At 37.9% G+C, this 20,851-nt stretch overlaps 1 protein-coding gene across 5 annotated transcripts in view; it reads left to right on the plus strand.

Moving 5' to 3' along the window:
- The window catches only part of GABRG2 (gamma-aminobutyric acid type A receptor subunit gamma2), a gene marked incomplete at both ends in the record, with an annotated part of 66,849 nt that overhangs the window by 21,351 nt on the left and 24,647 nt on the right, over positions 1–20,851 (plus strand). For 3 of the 5 annotated variants that reach the window (XM_084268412.1, XM_084268413.1, XM_084268415.1), the window contains 5 exons: positions 2,318–2,453; positions 4,039–4,106; positions 5,050–5,270; positions 10,436–10,518; positions 11,193–11,330. In XM_084268412.1, the coding sequence (XP_084124538.1) occupies positions 4,065–4,106; positions 5,050–5,270; positions 10,436–10,518; positions 11,193–11,330 (484 nt within the window). Of the gene's footprint in view, positions 1–2,304; positions 2,454–4,038; positions 4,107–5,049; positions 5,271–10,435; positions 10,519–11,192; positions 11,331–20,851 lie in introns of those variants that run through there. The other 2 variants (XM_084268411.1, XM_084268414.1) reach the window with 2 other exon arrangements.

Here is a 20,851-nt window from a genome sequence, read left to right on the forward strand (position 1 = left end):
ATTATTATTAATGGCATTGCACAGCTAAAGCCCTGCTCATCTGGATGGAGATGCACCTCTGATTGTTCTGACTGGCGTGCAGCTTTGCAGAGACATTTAGATAACTGGATACCCATGTTAACTTATGATCCACTTGGAATTTGGATAAAAGCTGGAGTTTTTCCCAAGTTACATTGGGTGTTCTCCTTCTCTTATGCTAATCTCAGAAAATATTTTGAGATTTGGAGTACCAAAATGGCTTGAGATGGCAGAGGAACAAACAAGTAGCTATTTCTTTCCTACAAATAAATACCCAGAGGAAATGGAAGCTTTACTGAGTGTGGGCTTCTGCTCAATATGGTTGTATATACTTGTTTGAGACAAGTCCTAAACAAACATACTTTTTCATCTTCTCATCTGGCACTGTCCAGTACACCAGACTCCATTACCTAGCTGTTTAATGTTTGAAGCTTTCTCATCACATTAGTATTCATGAACACATTGCCTTTCAGAAAGAATTTATTTCATTTACTCATTTATTTTTTCTTTTCAATTCAGAAAAAAATGCTCTTTTCAGAGAATGGATGTTTAATTGGTTATAGAACAAAAGCATCGCTTTTTATACATAAAGTTAGTTTTTTTTCATTTCCCTCAAAACAGATGATCTAGTGCCTTCTGTTTGCAAAGACTCTATTAAGAAGGCTTTCCTTTTCTTCAGGAGGAAGAACCTTGCTTCAGTTATGTTCCTTTGAATTATAATTCGATCCTTGAACTCTAGGCAGCTGAATAAACAGATTTCCCCTACCAATTTCATTATCCTCACCTCTTTGTCAGTACCAGCAGAATACTATGTAGCATATTGCCAATTAAAACACTGCTTTTGATTGCTAGTAAAGCACTGCAGGTTCAGACATGTGCAGTGAGAAGGAGGAGGTTGGGCTGCCTGTTCTTGATCTGGGCAGCTGAAACTCCCAGATGTGTATCGCTGGCACAGGGTGATGTCTGGAGGTGGCAGATGTATTTCTGTAGCTGGCTTACAGCTCCCAAAAGCTGAACACAGGAAAGCATTCTAGCCATCAAATTTGGGTAGGTATAAGCAGGACAGCACTTTAGGGAGGAGTGGGCCAGATCTCAGCTGAGCAAGGATCTGTGTTAACAGAATGGCACGCTCAGACTCTGGGACTAGTCATCCCTTCACTATGGCACGCATGACCAGCTGAGTCTGCTTTTAATCTTGTGTGCCAAACATGATTCTCAACCCCATGAGAACCTACTTCTTTGTGGTCTTTCCCACTTCTGTACAGATTCTGGCTAAAACAGGAAAATAAATCAAGTTTCTGCTTTTGGCCCATTCATACCCAAACTCCACCCACTGACTTGGGGCACTTGTAGTGTCGTTAAGATTTGTCATATCCAGCAGTGTTCAAACTTTGTCAGAGAAGCACAACAGGAAAGAAGGGCACTAGCATATTATGCAAAAACTTACAGCCCAGCACCATTAAGCTGATTACCACTGACATTCCGAAATGAAAATATCTGATGACGTCATATTCTAAAGTAGTTTCTATGTTCTCCTCTAGACCTGAACACACAGATTTGAAGAAAACAAAACATCTATCAAGGCTAGTTACACATTCCTGATTCCTAACTTGCCCTTTTTACTGTGCTAAGCAGGTTGAATTATATTAGATCAGATCTGCTGTTATACTCCTCAGTAGCAAGGGAAGAAAGAAAGAAAGAAAAAAAAGTTAGACTTTTTATTCTCTCTGGGTTCTGGAGAGTGAAAATGAAAACCACTGGCAAAAATTTGTGCTGAACTTTCCAAATGCACAATAAGCTCAAGTTCATCAGAGTGGAGAGAAACTGTGTGACTGTTTGAATGAATCTAATTATTGGTCTTGTCAGTAATGCATTCCATCAAATCGTGCTCTCAAAGAGAAGTAATGCAACAACACTGTGTACATACTAAGTGATATTTTGGTGGAGAGTTGCATAAGCTAAGTGACAATTAGATTTGTTTCATAACAGGTCCCACCTGAGTCAGTGAGAGAAAAAATAGGCATGCGAAAGGTGATAAGCACTGATGTTCCTTCGAATAGACAGAATGTGATCTCAGCTGTACTAAAAGGAAATGTTGCTGAAGTGAACTGTAGCCTCAACTGTTACGTGAAATCTTTACTGTGAATCTCCTTTTATAAAGCTGGCAATTTTTCAATGTTTTCTACAGTACTGTTGAAACCTGGGTTATGTCTGCATTGCCTTTAAATGCTGCCTACAAATTCATATTTTTCAAGGCTTTCCATTTCATTTTTATTTCTTTAACAGTTCCACCCAAAAGGGAGATGATGATTATGAAGATTACACTTCAAATAAGACTTGGGTTTTGACTCCCAAAGTGCATGAGAGTGATGTCACTCTTATTTTAAATGGCTTGCTAGAAGGATATGACAACAAATTGAGACCTGACATAGGAGGTATGTTGGTTTACTTTTTAGACCACTTTTGATTAAGCAGTGAAGAGAAAGAGTATTCATACCATATTAATGCTACACAGGAAGCAGAATCTATTCAGAGCAGTTATGAAACAAAGCATAATGTAGTTAAACATCGGTGCCACAAAAAGTAGTTACGATTTTGGAAGCTGAAATAAAGACTGCTAAATCTGTCTTGAAACATCTTATAACACTGCTGTGATTTGCTGAATCAGGCTGCTTGTAATGATGCACCTGCATAGGAAGTTTACAATGCAACTTTTGGAGAATGAAAAAGCAAGTTTCTAGCTTCTTGTATATCTAAGAGACTGTTTGGGAGTCACAATATTTTGGAAAGGAAGGTGAAATGAGTGTAACACAGCCCAATACTTGTGTGATGTGATGGACGCCAACAGAGCCTCTAACAACACCAGGTCTGCACTGACTAATGCAGCAGGAGTCCTCACTTGCACAGCTGGGCTAGAAGTGACTTGGGGAATGGGGCTCAGAGGAAGAAGCTCACAAAAGAGAACTGCAGTCAAGTAAGGCAAACCTCCCTAGATTTCTCCCACAGCCAATATGTGTATAGAAACCCAAGACTGGACTCAGAATGGAAATCTTACTTGACTGAATCACATTGTGCAGGCATCTTCCTCTCCACTGGTTCCTGAGGAAGCTTGAAGATATACATGTCCTTGACTTGCTGCAAGTCAGTCTGAGAAGGCTGACACAGAACATGCAAACAATACCTCTGTAGAAGGGTTTACAGCAGTAATGAGATTATAGAAAAAACACAGAGAATTCATGGATGAGGCAGGGAGAGGAGAGCAGAGAGCAGCAAGGTTTATGATGGAATCTCTTTCTAATAAGTTTATAGAGGCTTACAAACTAAGGAATTTTTCACAGTGAAGGATAACACGAGTATTTCATCGTCAATGTATGTATATTGTCCCATTTTGTCCTGTTCTCCCAAACACTTCAGGAAACAGAAAGCACTCATAATGCATCTGGGAAAAACAATCATGTTTTAGTTAAGGTTTATAAGAATAATAAAGCTACTACAGAGTAATTTAGAAATAAATTAATCTAAAAACTGTTTTTCATTCCTGTTTTAGAGCCTTAGCTATTATTTTTGCTTTGGGCTCCTGAAATTGTTACTTACCCACAGACATCTCTGCAGGCAACAGCAGTCATGATGCATTTGGCATAATAATGTAAAACAAGTGATGCAAGACATCATAAGAAGAATAAGTTTGCTTTCATTGATAGTGTTTTGTCAGATGTGTTGCTGTGACCTGACACAAAATATACACACACTCAGTCAGATATGAGTCACTCTAAGGTAACACCACTGGTTTCAGTATTTGTTCTCATTGCATAAGTGAATTTTTTATGACAGAATAAACAATATAAGAATTTGTCTCAAAGTGTCTCCAAGTAATTTCAACCTGTATATGCACATTTAAATGTGAGGCAACCATACCCACACAAGAGATGTACTATAATAAACTTCTGCTTGTGTTTGACTTCCATGTAATTGATTTTGACCTTCACTCATGTTACTGATTCATTTTTGTTTCTATTACAGTTAAACCGACAGTAATTCACACTGACATGTACGTAAACAGCATTGGGCCTGTGAATGCTATCAATATGGTAGGTAAACTATTGTCAGTTTTCCTACAGTGTTCCCTTTGCTACAGAGCCTCCATCATTTTTGACATTACAAAGCTTCCAGTATTAGTTTTATATTACTTTTAATTATTAATATGATGATGAATGTGAGGAGTATATGAGCTATGCATCTCAACAAAAGAGGGAAACAGAGCTCTATGCTGAAAAAATGTAACAATAATAGTTTTAATATATCCTCAGATATATTAAAATCCTTTATGACAGTTTAAGTCCTGTAAAACTGAGCTTCCAGATTGCTACAAAATAAGGAAAATCATTCACCAGTGATATTATCACTCTTGCCATTGAGAGATAAAAAGAAAAAAGCCTAGATCCTCTTGTCCTCTCCTCTTTCCAAAATTTCAAATGAAAAATTTAATTATATCTTCTTAGAGGTGAGGGAAAGTGTTCCAGCCTTAGCACAACGCCATTCTTGTAGTTGATGCATGTAGAAAGAAATCTCAGATCGCTCTTTTCCATTCTGTAATTCCCTTTGCAGCTTTTTTGCCCAAGGGTGCCCGGGAAAGTGAGATTTCATCACTTCCAATATTAACTGGGGGGACGGGCAATTAAGGCAGCGGAGTCAGCTCAAATTGTTCCTGTCCTAGATCCAAGGGAATAGGTAATTTTTCTCTGACCTGATCAGGCATGTGCTGAGGTGCAAGGACACAGAATTACAAAGGTGCATTTACTAACCAAATGCATCTTAATTTCACTTGTCAGTGAGAAAATAACAGCATAACTTGTTTTTAAACAATAACATTTGGTAAACCATGCCCCCAAAAATTTACAAAAAATGTTATCAGTTCTAGTATCATCTTCTGTAGTTCACATTTCTTTCATAAGAAATTAAGGGAAGAATATCAGGAGTTATGTGAAATGCTGAGTACTGTGTTTTCATCAGTATTTCTGGTTAACACAACAGGAATATACAATTGATATATTTTTCGCCCAAACGTGGTATGACAGACGTCTGAAGTTCAACAGCACTATAAAAGTGCTCAGATTAAACAGCAACATGGTTGGGAAGATCTGGATACCTGATACGTTTTTCCGAAATTCCAAGAAAGCTGATGCTCACTGGATAACAACTCCTAATAGGATGCTCAGGATCTGGAATGACGGCAGAGTGCTGTACACGTTGAGGTATTTATACCTGATCTTAATTTCAGTTTCTCTAGGGAAAGTCACAGAGAAAGGTCCTGCAAATTCAGGTCATTTGACATTAACCTGAAGGAAAACCCACTCTTTTTTCCTATTTAATTATGCATACAGACCTGAAAAAGGGAGATATTTAGAAGGTATTATTTGTATGAAATTTATTTTATTTTAGCACAGTAAAGAGTTTTATTTCCTCCTACAGATTATACTGTTTTACTCCACAATAGTCACATTCCCATACTAAAATGAATATAAGCATTGTTATAGTAATTAATTTTCAGGTATGTTTTAATGTTTGCCACTGGTTTGGTTTATATTATCTTTTACCTTTTTATTGGGTTAAACAGATGAATTAAAAATATTCTTGAATTAAAGTCTAAAAGATGGTAGTATATACAACAAAGTCCTCTTATTCTCGATTAATTGCAAGTTGTCTAGATGTAGCTAGGTAAATAAGGATTGTCATTTCAGCATTGGTCATTTACTGTTTAATCCAAGATTTACAAATATGCCCCGTTCCACTAAAATTTTCAGGAATCTGAACTTGATACACTCATCTCCAGATTTCTCAGTCAGAAGTATAGTTTTTCTCTTGAGACAAATTATCTTTTAAAACTATGTTTTAAATAATGAATTTACACACTGAAATATAACAGACTCAATATGTAACAACTCAAATATCTTCTTCCCACTGACTATAAGATACTTCTTAAATATGAAGATCCTAAGTGCATTTTTTTTCTTTTTTCTAACATGAGATAATATTTGGTTCTATGTAAAATGTAGATAAAGACAACATTTGTCCAAGAGAATTTATAATTTTAAATGAGAATACAGAATCAAAGATGTTAGTCATAAAACCATCTGAGTTGTAGACTGCATTTTTTTGGAAAGTGTTTTTTCTGCTTTTGTTTTATTGGGTGCTAAATATTGAGTTTTGAAGAAAAACACATTCATTATACTGTTAATGAATTGATCTGGACCTTTGCTTAAGACAATCTTTTCATGTTGCAACTGTCTGGATTACCAAAAGGAGTTTTCATAGTTCTTCTATGTTCATTACACAATGCATCACAAGAATAGATTAAGAGAATGACTGGAATTGAAATCTAGTGAAAATCAAAGTTGGTCTGATAAATATCCCATTGAAATGGTAAATATCTTTATTAATGATATTGACAGTGGGATTGAGTGTACCCTCAGCAAATTTGCTGATGACACCAAGCTGGGGTGTGAGGTTAACATGCCAGAGGAATAGGATGCCATCCAGAGGCATGGGATGCCATCCAGAGGCACCTGAACATGCTGGAGAAGTGGGCCCAGGTGAACCTCACGAGGTCCAACAAAGCCAAGTTCAGGGTCCTGCACCTGGGTTGGGACAATCCCTGTTACTCATACAGGTTAGGAGAGGACGTGCTGGAAAGCAGCCCTGGGGAAAAAGACTTGGGAGTACTCATGGATGAAAAGCTGGACATGAGCCACCAATGTGCATCTGCAGCCCAGAAGGCCAACCACATCCTGGGCTGCATTAAAAGAAGTGTGGCCAGAAGACCAAGAGAGGGAATTCTGCCCCTCTGCTCTGGTGACACCTCACCTGGAATATTGTGTCAAGCTTTGGAATCCTCAACACAAGAAGGACAAGGACCTGTTGGAGTGTGTCCAGAGGAGGGCCACAAATATTATCGAAGGGCTGGAACACTTCTCCTGTGAAGACAGGCTGAGGGAGTTGGGGTTATTCAGTTTGGAGAAGGCTCCAGGGGGACCTGATAGCAGTCTTCCAGTACCTGAAAGGTGCCTATATGAAAGCTGGAGAAGAACTGTTCAGAAGGGTATGTAGCAATAGGATGAGGGGTAATGGTTTTAAACTAGAAAAGGGGAGATTTAGGTTGGATATTAGGAAAAAAAATGAGGGTAGTAAATCACTGGAACAGGTTGCCCAGAGAGGTAGTGGAGGCACCATCCCTGAAGATATTCAAGGTCAGGCTTGATGGGGCTCTGAGCAACCTGATCTAGTGAAGATGTCCCTATTTACTGCAGGGGGGGTGGCCTAAATGACCTTCCAACACATTCTATTTTAAGTTTGGTCTTAGCTCCTTTACTTTCTCTTTTCATTTCATAACCTTTTTATTCAAACTCCCAAGTTTTGCACTGAGAAACAGTTATCTGTTATTAAAGTATACTTAGTTGTTCTAGTGAGTCACAGCAACCACCAGTCAGTATTCATCCTGGAGCCTGGATCAATCCAAAAATGAAATGTGATAGTAACATCACAGATCTGGGATTCTGGCCTAAAGAAAAAAGGGCTCTGGAAGAGCTGTTTGATTTTCTCAATCACCTCCTCCTAAACTAAAGAACAGTCCATTCCGACCAGCAGGAAATCAAGCAGAGTTATCAGGCAGCCTGCACAGATCTACACAATGCTCCTGACAAAACTCAACTGTGAAAAAACCCCAAACATACTAGGGGTTTGCAGCAGGGGCAGGTAATCCAGTAGGAATATGGACACGCTGTCTGAGCACTGAGGGATGGGGTTAGAAAAGCCAAAGTTCAGCTAGACTTTAATCTGGCTAGGGACATGAAAGCAAGAAGGGTTTCTACACATCCATCCTCAACAAAGGGAAGACTATGGAAAATGTGAGTGTACTGCTGAATGGGAAATGAGGACCTTGTCACAAAGGAGACTGAAAAGGCCAAGGTACACAATGCCTTCTTTGCCACAGTCTTTATTGGTAAAATCCTGCCTTTGGCAGTTCCAGGTCCCTTAGACCAGTAGGAAACCAGAGGAAGGAAGACTTACCCTTGGTGGAGGAGGATCAGGTATGGGCTAAATAAATGGCCGTTGAGGTGGATTAAATATGCCTGAACTGCCAGGCTCAGAGCATTGGGATCAGCTGCATGAAGGCCAACTAGAAAGCAGTCATTAGTAGTGTAGTCCCCAGTAGGTGTAGGCTAATAATACATCTTCATTAATGACCTGGACAATAGGACTGAGTGCACCCTCAGTATGTCTGCAGAGAATACAAAACTGGGAGGAGTGATTGCCATATCATAGGATTGTGCTACCCCTCAGAGGGACTGCAACATGCTGGAGAAATAGGCCAAGAGGAATCTCAGTGGATTTTAAGAAAGGAAAATGTTGTTCTGAACGAGGGGAGGAATAACACCATGTACCAGCACAGGGGAGGGGTCTATCAGCTGAAAAGAACCTTACAGAAAAACACCTAAGGATCACAGCGGACCTTTACCACAAGCCAGAAAAGTATCCTTGAAGCAAAGGCAAACAGCATCCTGGACTACATGAGGAAGACTGTTGCCAGCAGGTCAATGAACGTGATCTTTCTCCTCTGCCCAGTCCTAGTGAGACACACCAGGAATACTGGGTGTAGTGGCAGACTCCCCAGTACAAGAGGGAGCTTGTGCAAGCGTACTGGAGCAAGTGCACGGAAGATGCTGAAGGGCTAGGAACACCTGATGCACAGGGAGTGGCTGAGGGAGCTGGGACTGTTCAGCCTAGAGAAACTTCTCTGTGTAGAGAGATGGGTGTGGGTAGAGAAGGCAGGGAATGCAAGGGATGAAGGAGGCAGATATATAAACTTCTCAGTGGTATCTAGTAACAGCACAGGAAGCAAGAAACACAACGTGAAGTACAGAAAACTCTGTTTAAACTTAAGAAGAAACCTTTATACCGTGAGAATATTCAAGCAGTGGAACAGGCCACCCAGAAAACTCCACGCTAAACATGAGACATTCAAAGTCTGGATTGTGCTGTGTGTTAGGGAACAAAATCTACTCTATTCCACAAGAGAAAACAAACAAAACCCAGCAGTAAATCTGAGACTATAGCAAATTTAAACAGTGTTAAATATATTCACCAGAGGAAAAAAATATCAAAGAAAGAACTTAATCAGTTTTTGGATCAATATTATGATTATCTTGAAATGAAACTGAATATGATGGAAATAAAAAGAGAAAGTGCAATAATATTAGCACATAGAATGAGCCTTCCATCTGTGTCACAAACAGAACTTCCCTTCGTTTCAAAGGAAATTAGATTTGTTCTTAAATCCCTAATGCAGAAATGGCTCCTTTTCACTTCATTGATATGGTGGTTAGTGCTTGCAGAGTCCCTCTGCATCCCACCGTACTAGATTTAGGCAGTCACTTGCATGCAGCACCTACATGCAGGAGCCAGGGGACAAAACCAGCCCACAGGGGTATTCGTTGGGATACCCAGGAATAAGCAAAGTCCAGAAACCTGTATTTTTCTGAGACATTCATGGATAAAGTAAACATCACTGCTCTTATTTTTTTCTCCTTTTCCTGCCTCCTTTCCAAAGCCCGAGTATCAGGCAGGTCATGGCAGGGCTGAGATCATGTATAGGCTGGCAACAATTAAGGGACTGAATGAAAAATGGTAAAGTTTTTAGCAGACATCAGGGGACACACCTCATCTCATCTTGGATTTCTAGCAGTACATGTCTCTACCTGATCTATAGCTCCTACTCCACCCAGGCTATCATGGAGTCTTTCCTGGTATTCAGTGGATGGAAACACCTTTCAGTACATTCCTCTTCTGATTTAAATGTCTTATTTTGGAATGAAATGAAGAATACCCCCAGAGTGCCTTTCCACTAGCTATGCAGGTAGTCTAGATGGCTGGCTTAGATGAGGATGCCTAAATTTGGACTCCCATTCATCATGTCTGAAATAGAATTTTTTGTCACATAAAATACATTTCCCTAGTGCATTGTGGCATGTTGTGACACAGAGATTTGTCACTGCTCATGAGATGACCTGTATATCTGCTTATGGATTTGCCAGTCGTGAGTAATGCTGCCATTTCAGATGCATAGGAACAAAATTTTAATATCTTATTTTGTTACACAGTCCAGAAAGTAGAGGATCAGGGCCTAGGTAAGAAAAAATCCCTGCCACTTATCAGTAACCATGATGTACTCCTATGCTTGGAATATCCAGAATAATACATATATATCAATAGTTTACCTTTTATATCTATATAAAAATAAATACTTTTCATATTTCATAGTCAGGCTGCATGTTAGTAAGGATCTAGTTTTGCTTGCCAGGATGTAGCTTTGAGGACAAACTTTCCAAGTGCCTTCTGTACATCCTGATCTCTTTCTCCTCAGGCTGACAATTGATGCCGAGTGTCAGCTACAGCTACACAACTTCCCAATGGATGCTCATTCCTGCCCCCTGGAATTTTCAAGCTGTAAGTAACCTGCTTAGAAATATCCCTTTTCTGACCCACACTAAACCACTTACTATAAATTTGTATTTACATGGAGTCAGTGAGGATTATGTCCTTAACTACACATACTTGGACGGTTTTCAGTTTTATTTTGACCTTATTTTGAAGTACCTGAATCATATATGCTCCCAAATATAATTGAGGAACGCTATATAAAAATTACACAGTTTCCAGGACCTATGCAATTAATTTATGCTTAGATCTTAGTAGAAATTTTTACTTTCAGCATCGAAGCCCCATGACCTGATACTGTCTCTGTACATGGGTGTTTTACTATTTTACTATTCTTTTTGGTAAGCTCAGGGCGTGAATTCCTGATGCAGCTGCAGAAGTTCTGGCCATAAATGAAGGATGTCCACAATGACATCATACTGCATCCACTAAAGTGGAAAACAAATATTTTTTTTTAAGTTATCTCAAGGGGTATTTTAATGTACATAAAAAATAATTTTATAATATAGTAAATAAATAAGTAAAAGGCACTACTAACTTACTTGACAAAAACATATCCATTATTCACTTGTGAAGTGCTTCTCCAGTTTTTTCCAGAAATAGAAAATAATATTTTTACTCCCCAAAGCATCCTAAAATCCTAACTATGAAACCAAACCTTCTGTATTTTCCATTGCAATAAGATGGCTACCCAAGAGAAGAGATCATTTACCAATGGAAGCGCAGCTCAGTGGAGGTGGGGGACACCAGGTCCTGGAGGCTTTACCAGTTCTCCTTTACAGGATTAAGAAATACAACTGAGGTGGTGAAGACTACTTCAGGTAAGACGTTTGTCTTCAGATTCACTTCAGATTTTATCAGACGAGAGAACTGAGCATTGACACTTCCCCACACAGTTACAGGCTATGGAAAGATCCAGGCTTTAAGTATTTCTCAATAAGAACTCACAGAAAGAAAAATCAGTCGATGCCTGCTGTCCTTCCTTGTCCTCTAAGAAATACCTAGAGCTGTCAGAAGAAAGACACTTCTAGGAGGAGTGGGTGGGCAAGGGAACTTCTTACCTTGCTTCAGAGTAGAAAACAGCACAGCTAAACCACTAAACAAAAATCTGACACTGGTTTGAGTGTTTTACAGTCCACTTCCAACTTCCAGAAGCAGAAAGTAGGCCTGCACAGTCATGAAATTCCAAGTCTTAACCTCTTTACTACAGCAGCACCAAGTTTATTTTCTTCCTTGAAACAGAGCACATTCAACTCTTATTAAAGAGAATGGCCTTACAGATCAGAGTCTCAGATGATTTTCCTGCATATTTCTATCTCCTTGGAAACAAGTAATGGAATTTAAAATGATAAATGAGGAAGTACTCAACGTTTAATAAAAATAGCAATTTTAACCTTACTAACTAAGCAGAAAAATACATTCTCCAGACATATATATTGTTTTATTTCTCAGTGGAAAGGCAATCAGTGAATATGTAAAAGGATGTAAAGAGGAATTGCTTATTAATATTCTTGTACATGCATGATATCCCTTGTCTTTGATTTCTCACTTTCAAAAAGAACAGTGAAATGAAAGCAGTTTTTCTTTTCAGGTTACTTTTGATTTTTACCTTATTTTATTGTTCTGGCAAATATATTGAACTAAGTTCAGACATCTGTGTTAATTCTGACTTCAGAAATACCCCCACCCATTTTATTTCTGAAAGATCAGCACTGCTGTTATATGCAAAAGGAGAGCAAGATATGAGAGGAGCCTGCTACACTAGGGTGCAAACAAAGAGGTTGGGAATTCATTCACTCCTGAATCACTGGACATTAAGCACCAATGTGTTTATTTTTATGAGTAGAGCAAAAATGGAATGAAGCCTCCCAGGTGTAGCTACTGTAGTATCTTCTGCCATTTTAGCTGAGGATGATATTTAGTCAGCTATTCAAGGATGTATTTGAACTTTCTCATTTTCCCAGGAAAATAAAAATAAAGGTGCAAAAGATGACAAAGAGCAGAGTGTGTGTGAGCCATAGCTGCTAACGGTGGAACTGCTCTCAAAGCAAAACTAGGGACAGCACTACACCTCACCTCAGACTGCCCCTGCAAGAAGCAAAGCACAAAAGGCAGCACTGTACCTATGCGTGGCCTAGGGTCTCCTCCTGCCCAGGTTGAAAGTTAACCTTACTTCAGCCTTAATTTGAGTTTCTTTTATTTGTTTTTTTTCTTTCATGTTCTGCTTGAGCCTTTCTCTAATAATCTCTTTTTTTGGCCAGAGATAGAAAGCAATAAAATCTTAAGAAGCCACAAGCTTCAGGTCCACTGACTCAGCACATCTTGCACTGGTGAATCAAAATCACTCTCCTATGTTCTCCTAATGTGAGGAAAGCACAGACTGGGAAGCAAACAGTAAAAGACAGAAAGAAAAAATATATTTTCCCTTGCAAAGAAAACCTTTTCTGTTTTCCAAGGAATAGCCATTCAAGCTTGTAGTAAGCACTTCAAGTACCATAAGGTTGAATCAGTATTTTTTAATATGACAACACACACCAGCTCTTTTAATTTGCTTGAAAAAAAAAAAAAGTAATTAGCAGCTAGCATGCACTTTAAAGCAGCAAAGAGTCACTCTAGTCATCACTCAATTCCTAAGAAGAAATGTTTGTGAAAGCTACTCAGCCTGCTGAGCTGCTTTCAAAGACCTGCTGAGTATAAAAACCTGGAAAAATGTCCTGTGTTGTATTTCTTCTGCTGCAGTAATCCTACATTTAATTTTTCCTTGCTCCTCTTGTTTTTATAAACATAGACATGCAAGAAAATTAGATTTGATTTTGACCTAGGTGCAGTATCTAAATAATTAGAAGTTTAACACACACACACACACACACACACACACAAATAACAATAATATTATTATATTTATATTAATCTGGTCCATCCCCTAAAAATATTTTTGCTAAAGCTGGTAGAGCCAAAGTGTGTTCGTTGCTTACCTAAGTGCTTTATTAGCATGTGGGAAACTGCATTAAGCCCAATATTCCTCAGCCAAAACCGTACTCAACCTAATTACTCTCTTACATGCACAAATTTTCAATAGTTTCCACAAAAGACAAGGAAAAATATTCCAATCTTGTAGATTCATTAGAAGCCTATGTGCAGACTGAGTACACAGGTTAAACATTTGAATTCCCTCATAGCCAAAATAAGGCTTGAGATTTTATGCAACTAGTTGCAGCACTGAGTAGAATAAAACCTAGGTACAAATTAGTGACAGCACCACTTTGGTACTGCTTTGGTGGAGGTATGAGCTGAGCAACAATGGCAAGGCAATGGAAAGGTTAATGAGGTGTTAGATAAAGGACTAGACTATACTCCTGAGAACTCTTCCTGCAAACTAAATTTAGATGACAACAGAAACCAGAGAAACCTGAACACAAGCAGGGGGGATTAGAGAACATCAGATTCCACAGTTACAGAACAGAAGCACCCTGGGAGCAGTGCCAAGACGTGAAACTAAAGTAAACTTTCTATGTCTTCATTTACTCCATTCCAAAAGAACCCTCTTTTTTTCCAGGTTCATGCCTCCTAATGACTAACACATTCTAGTCCTTGAGGGCCATATTTCCTTCGTGACTGCAGCAGAGAACAGCATCTCTGTTGGATGGCTGAGATTTGGTCACTAGAAACTCTTATCTCTCTTTCTCTCATGCCATAGCTGAACATTTGAGATCCTGGCTGAGTTATGGGCAGAGAAGGATGAGGACTGTTTGAATGTAGGCTTCATAAGATCTGATGGACTTGCTAAAGTGACTCCTTTGCATGTGCTGCAGAAAGAGCCAGATGTTGGAATTCTGTCCCTGATCAGTTAACAAATCCCAGTAACAGCAGGAAAAGGCAACTGGAATATTACAAAGCCACCCTGTCTGTTTCTCTTATCTGAAGTGAGTCATCCTGAATTGTCAGCTTCTTTCCCTCTGAACTGAACGTTCACATGTGACTAATTTTCTTCAAAAGTCACAGACCAAGCAACAAGAAGTGACTTAGCGAATGAACAGCAGGGGCTGTGAAAAGTTAACTCACAACCTTCTGCCCTGTGAACATTTCATTAAAATGACTAATCTCTCTACATAATATCACCTGTATTTTGCTTTTTCACTACAACCCATGATGTGTAGACAGCAGTGGTTTAGTTCAGATGATCTGCAGTAAAGGGCATGTTAAGACATAACACCTTATGTCTATATAGAGTGCTGCAGTTGACCTCACACACTTATAAACTGAGATGGGGTTAAGATTTTTGGATTACTGAAGCACATCCAGAGTCATTGCTCAAGCAATGCGCATCTCCATCACTGATTAAGAAAGTACCATTTCTCTTGTGGGATCCTTTTGTTCCCAGTGAATGGCAGTGAGATTCTCCAATGAAAAAGGGATGAAAAAATGGAAAGTCTAGAGAATAAAAATTCCCTAACTGCTGAAGTTTGGATAGTTGATACAATGAGTTGTCCTTACAACGAAAGCATCAGATTTACAAATTCCTGCTTTGAACTTAATGCTGAGGTTGCATAGTAAAGTTAGTTGCTTTACTGACATGTTCAGAGTTCATGTTATAAGTTCTTTAGTTATTTAAGGGTACATGATTTATTACATAAGGTCTATGCATAGGACAAATGTAAACTGATCTGTTAAAAGTGGGCACAGCATTAAACAAAAAGAGCTGCATCATACAATAAGAGGCAATAATAAAGAGAAGAAAACCAAAAATGACTGGTCTAGCACAGGGTGTACTTTGCCATCCTCTCTGTTTTCATTTATTATTGTACAATACCTCTAATTCACATGAATGTCAGTTATTTTTATTACTTTAAAAACTGTTCTATATTTAATTTCTGACCTTTTATGTTCACTGTGGGTTAAAAAGAAACAACAAAGTAGATGAGAAAATAGTCCAGCAAGTCTCCCACTTAGGAATATCAGCAAATGCTGCTGTTCACTTTTTGGGTGTCGAAATGAAAATATTGTAGAGCTTAGTCAGAATCATGTTATAAAACAAAAGGTGTCAATTGCTTAGGAAGAACTTCAAGCAAGTTTTTCTAGAGAACTCCCTCAACTCAGGTTTAACTAGCAAGAAATATAAGCTTTATTTTTCTGGTTGTTACTGCAATATGATGTGTTGATACAGAAGCATAAGATTTTCAAAATGTAACATACAAGTGAATTACACAGATCAGGGACATGTTGCACTTTGGAAACTAGAAAATAGGAAAATTCCAAAATTCATATTTACTTACTTTAAATAAAGAGTGAAAGGTTGTACGAAGGAAATCATCACATCCACAAATATAGAAAGATTAGTAGTTGTGTAAAAACATTTTCTTGGGGCTGTAGCAGTCCACAAACACACAAGGGTAGAGAATGTGATACTGTTGTAAAAACCCACCTATTCTGGATGCATGACTCAGAGTGTTGTGTGTGAATTTGGGAGAAATATTCAGTTTTTAAGCCATAATAATAATCAGCATTAGCACATTCTACTTAGGGAGACTGTAGAAACCCTAAAATCAGAGCTTTTATGATATCATACCTCAAACTAAGAGGAATGGACTAATTTATACCTTGAAAATCTTCCCATCAATAAGTTGCTGTGAATTTTGTAAAATTACTAGACAAACTGCATTTCTACTCCCTATTCCAGGGTTATTGAATGTACAAAATATTGTGCTATGCAAAATAGTTTGTGAATGTGTAATTATTCAAGACAGATGGAGCTTCTGGTATTCCCAGTTCGTTTCTATGACTTGGTAGTTCCTTTTTTAGACCAGACATTGTCTATTGCTTATTCACAGAGCCTGTCCTGAATTTTTAATTAGATACAAAGGCATTATGAGACTAATCAATAAATAGCAATGCAACAAGCTGCACAGGATCCATGAGACTGGTGAGCCAATATCTATAAATTCCCTTTTATTTGCTTCCTGTTCTGCGTTTTACAGAGCTAATCAGAGCTGTGCAGTAGAGGCAGTGTATTGCTATAATTGATTAACTGCATCAAATTAATAATTTAATATTTATTTTGCTGTGCTTCTATTAATTCACACAAATAGATCAGGGTGTGGTTTCTGTTTTATTAGGCAAATGTGGTCAAGGCTGTTATTTTGTGGAAGAGAATATATTTGCAGGCTTTTATACTTTATTTTAATGCTGTATCATAATGAATTGAACTATTGGCAGACATGCAGTCTCCAGAGGATTCATAATACTCAAAGAAACCATGACTCTTCTCCCTTTGCTTCTTTATTAAGTCAAAACACGATAGCACAACTGTATATTATATTTGAAAATCAGAGTTGGGAAATAGGCCTGACATTAAAAAATGGCCATAGGTGGATTACACTGTGCCTGGAAATTCGTGACAGCCTCATGCACAGCTCTAGGTTCTAGAGTGGATTGATATGATGCATATGACATCATCAGGGAGGTGCCTCTGGGAATTGAAAACATTCCCTGTTTGAAGATTTTGATCTAGTGAAGAGGTACAATATATTAGTAACTGCACTTTGCTTTTGGCAGAATTTAAACACACTTTGTACCCACTTGGCAGAGAAGCTTTGAGTCAGAAAACCCAGCCTATTCTTATTTTTTTCTGTGTATCTTGTTCCCTTAATGGTTTAGGAAGGTATTTACCTCAAAATCCTTGGGCTTTTAAAAGCTATATTAAATTATTACCTTAAACATATGTCCTAAAATATTACTGTCCCTTTAGGACAGTGAAACATTTAAAGCAGTAGGCAGACACAATGCACTGGAAGTCCAATTTTTGTTTGCTGCTTCAAAGGGAATCCTCAGCTGCAAGCAAATATGAAAACCCTAAAATATCTTAATAGCTATACCTTAAAATTTTATTCCTAATATAAATATTCTTGTCACTTTTCCAGAAAGACAACACCAAGGAACATTTTTTCTTTTTTTTTTTTCTTCATTTAAACTTTCCCTTATTTAACTTGCATAAGCCACTGATTAACATCACCATACCCAACATATCATTATTTGAAAGAAAATAAAGGAGGAGTTGAGTAATTGAATTTTCATATGCCACCACTATGAAGGGTTACAGACAATTCTGTGAGCAGGATGAGGATTTTTGTTAGGGTGGTAGCTTACAGCCATTTGGTGTTGCAGTTCAGGGAATAAAACCTGAATAAGGCTAATTAGTCCTGAATTTTTTTTGAAGGATAATGAATAACAAACATATAGTGAATATGAACAACAAACTTTTCTCAAATAATGCAGTTATACCTGTTTTTTTGTTCATCAAACCACAGTGACTAATGAATGCTTGCTAAAGTTATAACTGGTGAAAAGTTTGTTCCTTGAAAATACACAGTCTACATTTCAGGATCACATCTTGAAAGACTACAGATGTAGTACAAATCCCTCCCATACCTATTGTATTCTCCCCATTTTCTCATCCAAGTTAGTTCATTGCAAAGGCATATTTATAGATGAATTCACATGATTGCATAAATGAACTAATTCAGTAAGCTTTTTGGTGCCTCCCTTTCGCACAGACATCCAAGATCTATGTACATGCACTTCATCAGAACTCCAATCTCAGGACACCTTAGAACCATTAATCCTTATAAAATCCCTGTGAGACAGACAACAAGACAGGGACAAGCAGAAGGCTGCCTGGGAAACTGGACAGGGAGTTTCAAACAAGAGGGAGAGGGGCCTCTCCTTAGGACTCAAGTCAGCTGCTCAGATCTCTTTGGTACTGGCTGCTTTGGCTCTTGCAGCCTCTCAAAAGGCCTGAGAAATCTGCACAGTTGCCTTTCTGCTTTATTCATCCAAACATCTCTCTCTCCATCATCTGGCCTCTAGCTGGTTTTGAAATCATGATGGACCCATTCCTGTGAGAGACCTGAAGACTCCTTGGAAAGAGCTTGATGGGAAGCAGTGAGAAGCACCAAGCCATGGCTGTAGCAACAGAGCTGTGACTAAGGACTGAAAAGCCATCACTGCTTTGATGTTAATGCAAAAAACCCATCCAGAGCACAAAGACTCCTTAACTTTGCTATCTTTCACAGTGACAGGCTAGATCTGCCTGGAGGTTGGACCTGATGATCTCTTGAGGTCCCTTCCAACCCCTACGATTCTGTGATCTGCATGGCTGAATAGGCAGGAAAAAAACACCACACTATTCCTGTGGATTCAGGGTCTTTAAAGTTCTTATAGACTGACAGAATAAGACTTTTCTGTTCAGGTTTGTACCTGTATAGCTTCAGGTTTAGGCATTCAAGTTCACCTGCTTCTAACTGATCATACGAAGAGTTGAAAGTCTTTTTATTATCTTTAGAGAGGGGTTAATGACTGACTTAAAATTCCAGTGACAGTAATTCAGCCCTTTTTTAGTCAGTTTTTCCCAGACTTAATGTCAACCGAGTCACCCCAGCAAAGTGAAATCATGACTGTGCCTGAAGAAAAGGGTCCTTGGGGTGTGAAACATCTTTCAACCCACCCCATATGATTTCCCAATTGAACAAAGATTCTCAAGGGTCAAATTTATTTTTCCCAAGTTTGTCTTTCTGAAGGTTTGCCCTATCTGAAAGGTCAGGTAAGGATAAAAAGGATTAATATACAAGTAATCAGAGAATAAGGGATAATGTGGAATCTTACAAGCATTTCCACTGAACCTAATACAGAGTAATTGCAAAAGGACAGATGTTAAAGGCAAGACTGGTTTTGTAATAAATATAGTTTTGTGGATACAACAGAACAGTGACTTTAAGAAATAGTATTTATTTAATAGCAACAAAATAATTAGATCTCTTAGGAAACCTAAATCATTTAAAATAACAAAAAAGATGTAATTTTAAATGCTTTTAATTTTATGATAAAATCAGCAAACTAAGAGTGATTCTGTGTGGTAAAACCTGTTTTCCAAATAACTAAGCATACACATTTTTGTGATGCCTCTTTCCCCTATGAATATACCTTCATAAGTACTGATGACTATGAGACACAGCATAACAACATCACTACTCCCTTTTTTAATTCCTGTTTGGTAATTAAACCATCATACTCCATCCCTGATTGACTTTCACAGAAACTGTTGCAATATTACAGGAGAAAATCACTGTAATTCCACTCTTTGCAACCAGAGCTAGACCTAATTATAATGAATTGTACTGTGAACTCTTTGGTTCAAAAGGGTTAGACACAACACCTAAGTAGATAAAGTACGATGTATATTCACAATTTTTTTAGCATGAAACTAACTGTAAATATTAAGCATTTTCAGAAGTTTTGTTCATAGTGAATAAGTATGTTTAAATTATTGATTTAAATAAAAGTTTTATTGTGGTGGTTAAAAACTTAAACTTCAAGAAATCCTGTAATAAGTTGAAGGGTACCTGAGCACTTCAACATTTCAGCTGTAGAGTCACAAGGTAATCTCTGTAACCTATAAATTGATCAGCATAGCACTGGTGGTTGATTTCCTCAGTGATGTTTCACTTCTAAACCCTTTTTGTGTTAAAAAAATGTATCTGTAATACAATGGTTTTAAGATGATTTATTTAACTTATTTCACCCTTGGTTTTACCATGCTCACCATCTCCCTGCTCTTTCAGTGGAGAAAAACTTTGCTTTGGATGGTTGAAGGTGATGACAGCTTAACATTCATCCTGTCTATAGTGTGGGGACAGTATTTTGAAATAAATTCAGATTTGCCTGGGGTACATATATGCCCTAAATAATAAACCTAGGTCTCTAAGGCTGTTCTTAAACAGTTAAATCCATTCAATTTGCAAGTACAATTCTAGCTTCTCAATCTCATGTCATTACACAGCTTCTTTGGTAACCTACTTATCCAGGATGCTGTTTTACTGGGGGAGGTCTTCAATGTACTTGAATAGATATAATTGTGTGGAAATAAGAGACATAACTCTGAGTAACAAGAGTATCCAAGTCAGGTGGCATTAATGGGAGCCAATATCCCATGTAAAAAGCAAATTAAACTAATTTAACACCACAAAGTTTAAAGACACCTTCCCAGTGAGCTTTGTTTCAATCTTTTGTGTTGAGTAAAACAGGAGGAACAAAGGATGTTAAATGAAAATGTGTACACTATGTACAAATTTCTAAAGCTCTCTACAGTACTTTGTGATTATAAAATGTTCTACTTAGATTTTTCATGTGTATTATCTGTAACTCCATAAAACTATCCTAGAATTTTGACAACATAATCTCATGAAGAAATATAATAGTGTGTTAAGCATAGTAGTAACGTTCAAATATTTGTCATTATCATTTAATGTTTCACAAACATTAAGCCCCTCATTTTATTGTTAAAACAAAT

Source organism: Gallinula chloropus, assembly GCF_964237585.1.
Source record: "Gallinula chloropus genome assembly, chromosome: 10".
Lineage (NCBI taxonomy): Eukaryota > Metazoa > Chordata > Aves > Gruiformes > Rallidae > Gallinula > Gallinula chloropus.